At 39.2% G+C, this 8,855-nt stretch overlaps 1 protein-coding gene across 1 annotated transcript in view; it reads left to right on the top strand.

The window, feature by feature from the left end:
• Positions 1-8,552, top strand: part of gcgrb (glucagon receptor b) — a 51,899-nt gene extending 43,347 nt beyond the window's left edge. Inside the window, exons 5-14 of the mRNA XM_005743692.1 lie at positions 171-259; positions 541-647; positions 758-914; positions 2,777-2,936; positions 4,738-4,798; positions 4,998-5,067; positions 6,132-6,220; positions 6,425-6,569; positions 7,630-7,671; positions 7,977-8,552. Of these exons, the coding sequence (XP_005743749.1) occupies positions 171-259; positions 541-647; positions 758-914; positions 2,777-2,936; positions 4,738-4,798; positions 4,998-5,067; positions 6,132-6,220; positions 6,425-6,569; positions 7,630-7,671; positions 7,977-8,378 (1,322 nt within the window). The 3' untranslated portion in view covers positions 8,379-8,552. The remainder of the gene's footprint in view (positions 1-170; positions 260-540; positions 648-757; positions 915-2,776; positions 2,937-4,737; positions 4,799-4,997; positions 5,068-6,131; positions 6,221-6,424; positions 6,570-7,629; positions 7,672-7,976) is intronic.
• Positions 8,553-8,855: the final 303 nt, after the last annotated feature.

The following is an 8,855-nucleotide window of genomic DNA, read 5'->3' as shown; positions in this document are numbered from 1 at the left end:
TGTAAAGTGCTTTGGGGTCCTTAGGAACTAGTAAAGCACTATACAAATACAGGCCATTTACCATTTAAATCCAAAAGTGTCACTGTGTTTAGGCGACAGCACTATTTGCATAGTTTACATATGCCACTCTAAAATAAAATCTTACAATCGTTGTTTGTTTGTGTGTATAGTTCAGGATGGTCTGGTTTACAGATTCTGCAGTGAAGATGGCAAATGGGCACAGAAGAATACCAGTGAATGTGAGGACGACCCTGGTGAGGTGTGTGTACACAGTGCTGTACTTTGTTTTTGTGTGTGGCTTTCTTGTTAATTAGTGGCCATTTTTGAAGCTGCCTGCAGTGGCAGATTGTTACACGGTACTGCAACTTAAAACATTAACTCATTATGATCTGAACTTACTGCCGCATGTGAAAATCCTCCATCTGTTCAGTAAATTATTAGGATCTTTTTGTATTGTTTAAATAAAGCTGAATATAAATTGTGTGTTTGTATCTATGTTTGAATGTAGTCCATGTATGTAAATGGCTTTATCTCTTTCAGCAGCAGTATGGCCGCATCCTCACTCAGTTGCGGATCATGTACACAGTGGGTTACTCTCTCTCACTGGGGGCTTTGCTGCTGGCACTGGGAATTCTCATCTTCTTCAGGTACATCATGTAAAGAGGACGTGTTAAGGGGGTTAAGGAGCAGACCTGGTTTGAATTACGGGATCTTGTTTACATCTTCTACCTTCTTACTCTCACTTCTTACCTCTTAGGAAGCTCCACTGTATGAGAAACAACATCCACATGAACCTGTTTGCCTCATTCATCCTGAGAGCTGTGTCCATTCTGGTTAAAGATGCTTTACTGACCCTCACACTGGATCCCAGAAGCAACAGTGACTCACAGGCACGAAGCTGGGTCAACATACCGGTCAGCGAACAAACACACATCCAGCTCACCTGCAGTTGTAAAACCTTAGCCATAGCCACCATATTACAGTAGATATAGAGTGTAGAGGCTGTTAAATAATAATATTAACGTGATTAGTGATTGGAGGAGACAAACATATAGATAACTTACTTTTAATCCCTCACTTTAAACATCAGTGTTCGTCGATCGCAAATCGACAGTATGTGCAGTATGTGCCACAAACACATACAGAGAATATTCTACCACGATATAATTTTTATATTCAACAGTGTGACTTGCACAGCTCGTCCTGAACATAAATTCCATGTAGGTTTTAACAACCACCACACATATATTTCAATAAACTGCTGACTAGATAGTGATTGGGTATGTCTAGACCAACAAATCTGTGATAAGAAAGACATTCTACAAAACATTATTGATGTTGTTGGTGTTGTTTTTCATATCATTTCCTGTAAATAAAGCTTCAGTAAACGAATATACCCCATGTTGACAAAAGTAATGGGTCACACCTCTTAATATTCAAAATGAGGTGTTTTCAGTCTCATTGCAAAAGGTGCATAAAATCAAACACCTGACCATGCGACCTGTTCTTCTGAAGAGCACACCAGCCCTAACATGGCACTTTATAGGATGTATAGATTATAGACTTTCTTCCAAAAACCTTTATAAGTAGTGTTACTGCAAAAGAAGGAAAAAGAAACTACAGCATGTCAGCCACAAAGTGACACACCACGTAAAGTTGAACAGCGGGGTTGCCAAGTGCTGAGGCGTATAGTGTGTAAAAGTCGCCAACGCAGTGCTGACTCAGTAACTGCAGAGTTCCAAACATCCTCTGGCATTAACATCATGTGTTTCCATAGCCGAGCAGTTCCAGTAGGTGTAATGTGTGGGTGGCCCAGTACTTTTGTCCATATAGTATATAGTTTATATATGTTTGAAATTCACATGCTATTCTAACCTGTCATGAGTTCATAAAGGTCCATAAGAATTTTATTTAAAGTTCTGAAATGCGGTTGCAAGAGAATATCAAGAAACATAAAGGACTGATCACTATCTAGGATTTATTACACAGAAGATGAGCGAGGGCAGACACCTGTTGATATCTGATACCACTCAAATGTATACTGCTATTGCCCATCTAATTATCTCTGTTGCTAAAACACACAGCAGAATACTTGCACCATATTAGAGGCTATGGGCACATCAACATTGCTTGTATTTCTGGATAAATACTTTACATTTCATTTGATACATCTCTCTACAACATAGATGTAAATTATATGTAACACGAATCAACTTGAACCACTGTTTGGATGTTCTGTAGCCACTCTCAATGGGTAATAGAAATAACATTAACTTTACAGCTGAAGAGCAAAGTAGCATATACCTTTTACACACTACAGTGTGGGATGATTTTCTACTACGTTATAAGTGGAATAAAAACTACAGTTAAGAAATTTAACATTAGTACAAAAAGATAGTGAGTCAATGTATAGAGAGTGGATATATTCAAGTTCCCCTTGCTTCTTTTTACATGAAACACTCCACATTTGTCGAGGAAGATGTCAGATAATCCACATTTAGTTCAATCATTAAGAAGTAAAAATCACTTAAAAATATTATATGTTTTCTTTACTTTCATTTTTGTGGTGTCTAGCAAAGGGGGAACTACCCGTGTATTCCACAATAAAACACCCACTGTGCTGTACTGTAGCTGTTGTCCCTGAACTGGAACAATGTTAAACTAATTCATCTGAACTGAAATATTTGTCAGCTTTTACCCTGTGAAGCTTTGTTTAAAAGCTGCATTTGCTACATTTGTGCAAGCAAGGACAACTTGGCTTATTGTTTGTGTTCAGGCTGTGATGTGGTGTCGTGGTGCCATGGTGATGATGCAGTACAGTGTAATGGCCAACAACTATTGGCTTCTGGTGGAAGGCATCTATCTTCATAGCCTCTTAGTCATCACTGTATTCAGCGAGAGGAAGTACTTCTACATTTACCTGGCCATTGGTTGGGGTAAGAGCATAATCTGCTAAACAGCAGCTGAACACTTGGCTTTGTGCTTATCAACGTAATGCAAAAGGTCCAACAGTGAACAGCGCTCTGACTTTCAGCCAGTCTTTTGATGGGTGATTTAGTCAGACGACAGACATTAGCAACAACAAGTCAGCCAACAGTTATGTTAATAGCTCTGAGAGCAAGGAGGATGTACAAGAAAATCTGCGGTCTCTAGCTAATGTATCCCATAAACACTCGAGACTACTAAAAACACTACACCTTACCTTCTTTTCATGTTTGAAGTGGGAATGTATCCTTAGTGGTTTTCTCTTGCTACCAATATGTTTTGTCTGTCTGTCTCCCAGCTGCTAGGTGTAACAACGTTCTTGTATATATAAATATTGTGTAGCACACAGCAGAGCTAACTTATCAGAAGGGTGTATTTTACCCCAGACCGTAACTGTTAAAGGCTGATGGGGAGTTCACGTCGCCCCACCAAGCGGGCGGATAAGTTTGAATCTCAGTGACCTTAACCTAAAGGTCAAAGGTCAGAAGCCAGATATTCTGAAAATCCTGTGAATGCAATAACCTGAGAACAAGGCACTATAGAGTTTTCAAATTGATACAATAGGTGCGCCTTCGAAGAGTCTTAGGCGGCTTTGAATCTCAGTGACCTCGACTTCAAAGTGTTTTCTAAAAATCTTGTGAATGCAATAACTTGAAAACAAGGTGACATAGGATTTTCAAATTGACACCTCAGGTGTTTCTGCTAGGAGGCTGAGAGATACCACTGACGGTTACAAATGTTTTTTAGACCTTAGAACTAAGCTGTGTCTGAAAATAGAAGGTTTTCAAAAAAGCCCTGAATTCAAACTTCTCTGACTAACCAAATAATGTATTCTTCATTCTTTTTTAAAACCTAAAGCCTGCATTAGTGTGTCTCTCTCTGGAGACAAAGAAAGATTTATACAGGTTTTGTTTTTACATTTCCTTAGACAGTAGCACTCTGCAAGACCTGCAAATTGACTTTGATGTATAACACCCAGTAGTCTTTAAGACTGTGAGATATCTAATTCATACCCACGAGACACTGAAAGAAAATATGTTTTGTTTTTGTTTTTTCATATCACTGTAAACACCTAACGGCGTGGAACTCTGTCAAGTATTGTTTTGAAACACACAAAAATGTAATGAGTCCAGCTGCTACTACTACTTAACAAGTCCTCAGATTCCGTAACAACAAGCATTCAAGAGCAGATGTGCTTCTCCAGTTCAGACTTCCTAGATTCCACCATTTTTACATTTTCAAATGAATATTGAATGTATGATTTTCAGCCTCCTGTTCTGTAATAAGAACTTAATTATACAGCTGTCCATAGTTAAGTTCTTGTATAGCTTTTAAAAATACTCACTGAAGAAAACTACTCATCCATGTCTAAAATAACAACTGTCCAGCTCACCTTGATGTGTTATAGCCTGACAGGACTGATAAAATTCTGAGACCACATTCATAAACACATAGGGATTGAGCTCATTGAAGCTTAGATAAAGGCAGACATGACAGAGATGATTTTAATATTTAGAGACCTTTAAAGTCTGCTTAGGATAAGACGAGAGCGGAAATATTTGAAATGGTAATGAGATATTAAATTCACAAGGACAGAAAAAAATATAAAAAATGTTGTATCATGGGCAGTGATATAATAATATAACTTGATACTGATTACTGGACTAAACTATAAATATTAGCTAGGACTACTGCGTGTGCTTTGGAGGAAATGATTTGGGATCCTTATTCTTTGCTTTCTGTCATTCTCAGGTGCTCCGCTCATATTTGTGTTGCCATGGATCACAGTGAAATACCTGTATGAGAATGAAGAGTAAGTTTAATCAATTCATGAAATTTTCACATCAAATGGAAGACAGTTTAATTATTGCTGCTTTTATCCGTGACCCCTGAGGAGACAGATGAGTGCGGGTCTTTTTTCTCCTGGTTTCCTTTAAAGAATTTATATTGCAGAGGAAATGTTGATAAAATGTGTTGTGCCCATAAGTTTGTGTGTTTGTTTCTGTATCTAGGTGCTGGGAGAGGAATATTAACATGGGATATTGGTGGATTATCCGATCTCCTATACTTTTTGCTTATCTGGTAAGACTCTCTGTATCTCTTTTTCTCTCTCTCACCTTTGTGTTTAACTTTGTCAGTTTACATTTGGATAATGTTTTAAAGACAATTCAAAACAATCTATGTCTTGGCAGATGCTTAGGAGTGCTCATAAAGATACCAAATGCTTTTGTCTGCCTGCTTGTATTTGAATGTGTGTAGATGAGGCAGCTGTTGAAAATAGGACTGCAGGAAAAATGTAAGTCGTGTAAAAATAGTGACTTTTATTTTCTGCAGTTGATATTTTATCAGTTCCTACATTCAGTGCTGTGCTATTTCACTTTGCTCAGTCTGATGACAAAATATAACTTTATACAACCACATGTGCAATATTCACAAAATATCAGTATTTAAAATTTCATATAGGACAACATCATTGTGTTTACACTCCCTCTTAACAACATCACATACCAAAACCAGCTGACGCTTTCCTTTTGTGTGTTTCCTGATTCTTGTTCCCAAATAGCATTATGGATGGACACACTTATGACCAGTGCACTTAAACATGCGCAGTGCTGCACTGTGTGGGAGCATTACTTTTTAATGCAGTTGCTGAAATAGTTGGTAAAAATGTAAAGTTGTTGTAAAGTCTTTCATCATTGTGCAACAACCCCAGAGCTGTTCTGCAGTTCTACTATTGTGCAAACAACCTGATTCACACCTAAATAAACTGCGTTTGTGTGCACTCCACTATACATATTTACACAAATACTTGTGTTGAGACAGCACACGCACTTTACCAAACTTGGAGCGCCAAAATCTTGAGTGCTGTGATAATAAATGACCTGCCATCAGTAAGTGTCCTGCACTAGATCACAGTGTGTGCGCACGTGCACATGCTTGTTCTGTGCGCAAGCACTTGAATTGCTCGTGTTGTGGGGACGTTAATCCGTCTGCCCAGTCCCACTGTGAGGACTTCGTTTAAAGTCAGACTTTGTGTTAACTACTAACGCGTTCCAAAGCGGCAGTAATCTTCTCTCTAGCACCATATGCTAACATATTGCATTGTGTTTGCTTCAAAGTGACTTTCTTTATCCTCTTTCTTTCAGATTAACTTCTTCATATTTATCCGTATTATTAAAATCTTAATGTCTAAACTTAGAGCTCACCAGATGAGATACACTGACTACAAGTTCAGGTGAGAAATGTGTTCCTTTATTTCTTTTCTTTTTTGTTTTTTTAAAGAAAATGCAGACAGGAAGCATTTACTTAGTCTTAGTAGCTTTTACGCTTGGGAATTAACTTTTTTGGTATTATAGCCATTTTTATATATAGTCCCCTGTTTTCAGAGTTTTCTTGTAATCTCTAATACCATTTGCTTCCCCTTTCTCCGTTCTTCCAGACTGGCAAAATCTACCCTGACTCTCATTCCCTTGCTTGGGATTCATGCCATCCTCTTCACCTTTGTCATTGATGAATCTGTTCCTAAAGGCTCTGTTCTGCGCCTCGTTCGCCTCTTCTGTGATCTCCTGTTCAACTCCTTCCAGGTATAAGTTCAACTTTCACTTGTTCCACATGTGCCCATAAATATAACAGAGGGACCTCAGAGGATTAATACCCAGGAAGACATAAGCTGCACGCTAAAGTAATAAATTATCTTTATAACTCAAAGATGTCACAGAGAACAAAGAAATTGGCACTTTTATATGTTGTACATTTGCATATAAAGGCAAACATAGGTGAAGAGCTTGGGTTCGACATTTCTTTTGCCCAGCAAACTCCTTCTTAATCCTCAAATTTTATTTTTTTAGACTATTTCTTACTCAGGCAGCACACAAATCCTACCCTTCTGTCAGATACTGCTGGTGTTGCAGGAAATGTGAACAAGCTGTCCTGGCACCGTGACTTGATGAACCAGATGTGGCAGCATTCATGGCTGAGAGATAAAATTCTTTTTTTGGAAAGACTAGGAAGTGCATTTATTACGGTGGAGATGAAAGGTGGAGTAAGTCACAAGAAGGCACATTAATTTTGAATGCTCTTGTGCTGTTGCTTGTAATTTAGGTCTTTGCACCATAAACTTACCTGATTAGTTTTAGTGAAAAATTACTTTGTGGTACAATGCGCCCCCTCATAACAATAACTCTACACATTAAAAAATGGCGGTGCATTTAAATGTGGCTTCACGTGCTTGTTTGCAAGCATCCATATGTGACAAGCTGGGAGTGAGAGAGCGTCTCTCTATTTCTATAAGACAGGTTTCGGTGCACCTGTGAGATCCCAGCGGCTCTGACAAAATAGTAATAGAGATTTTGACACCCTAGGAATGAGATTGGGCTGCATTAATTATATTCTCCATCATTCATACTATGCCTCTGCCTTTGGCAGTTCAGTGATCAAGTGTTTTAGCTGTCCAGTGCAATAAAATGACTCTTTTTTTTGTTTGTTTGTTTTCCTCTTGTTGAAAAAAAGTGTTTTTACTCTTTTATTGTGGGAACTAGATGAGAGTAATGAGGCAAAAAATAGTGATTTTCTGGGTATTTGTTTCTAATAATGAAAAAATGTATTTTAAGTACAATAAGCATATTAAATGTTCTTCCATTTCAGGGCCTGCTGGTTGCCATCCTGTACTGCTTTGTCAATAAAGAGGTGAGACAGATTCATTTGTCAAAAGCCACTTTAATTTTAAATGTATCTTCTTTGTGAGGATACATTTTTTATTGTCTCTGTCTCTTCCTTTATTTGTTCTTTTGTATCTCTAAAAACATCTTCAAGTTCCACTTTTTTTTCTTTTGTCTGCAAGGACCAGCAGACACGACAGGATCCATCTGCTAATATGCAGTCTTTTAAATGCAGTTTTTGGCAAAGAACATCCATCTATTGATGTCCTCTGTGTCTTGTTCAATCTTCATCACCACTATCTCTCCTGTCTCTCCCATCACTTCCTCTCTCAGGTGCAGTCGGAGATGCTGAAAAAGTGGAAGAGGTGGAAACTGGGTAAGGACATTGATGAGGAGTACCGCCACACACACAGCCAAACGCCACACGTTAAAAGTGGCAGTATCGCCACTGGCAATGTGCCCAACACCGGTGACCCAAATGTTGACTGGCCTCGCTTCAACAAAGCCAACAGCGGCCCGGTTTGCTCCGCTGCAGCTGAGGAGAACCGCAAACTCGTTGTCTCCTTTAGCAACGGGACAGGGAAATGCAGACCTGCCAAAAGCAGGCACACCCTGCACTTCTCTTTGCAATCGCACAGAGGCGCCACCAGCAGCACTGCCACAGAGGATGTGTGTCTGGAAGAGCGCGTGAAGTACCGCTCATATACTCTGGAAGGAGAGGAAACTAATGTCTGACTTCCCTGGGACCTCATCGCAAAAACTCTCACTGATTGCGCTTCTTGTTTCGGATCCGTGCTTATCATGTGGCAGTTGTATAGCTTGAGCAGGAAGAGGATGAGGAAGTAACAAACAGGGATCATGATGTTCACCGATTCAGAACATTGCAGGAAATGCCACTGAGTCCTGCCCAGCTGCATATGAGTATTTATTGCTTCTGGGAGATGGAGGAAAAAACACTTATTGACTTCAGACATTAGGAATGAGTGTGCGTACGTGTGTCTGCCTGTGCGCATATGGAGGACAGCTATTTCAACCCTTCTCACATCTTATCCGGTGTAACCATTGTGGGACATGCTTGTGTCGTGTGTGTTTGCAGCAGTGTGCACTAATCTGTGGTACAGAAGAACCTCTTGGTGTCAAAGTATGATTTTATTTAAACTTTTGGTTCGATGGAAATGAATGTGAATTGCACCATGAGAGACTCTTGATGTC

Source organism: Pundamilia nyererei, unplaced genomic scaffold, assembly GCF_000239375.1.
Source record: "Pundamilia nyererei isolate P.nyererei 1_Seehausen unplaced genomic scaffold, PunNye1.0 scaffold00134, whole genome shotgun sequence".
Taxonomy (NCBI): domain Eukaryota; kingdom Metazoa; phylum Chordata; class Actinopteri; order Cichliformes; family Cichlidae; genus Pundamilia; species Pundamilia nyererei.
The sequence above is the reverse complement of the archived record's forward strand: the minus strand, read 5'-3'. Positions and strand labels throughout refer to the sequence as shown.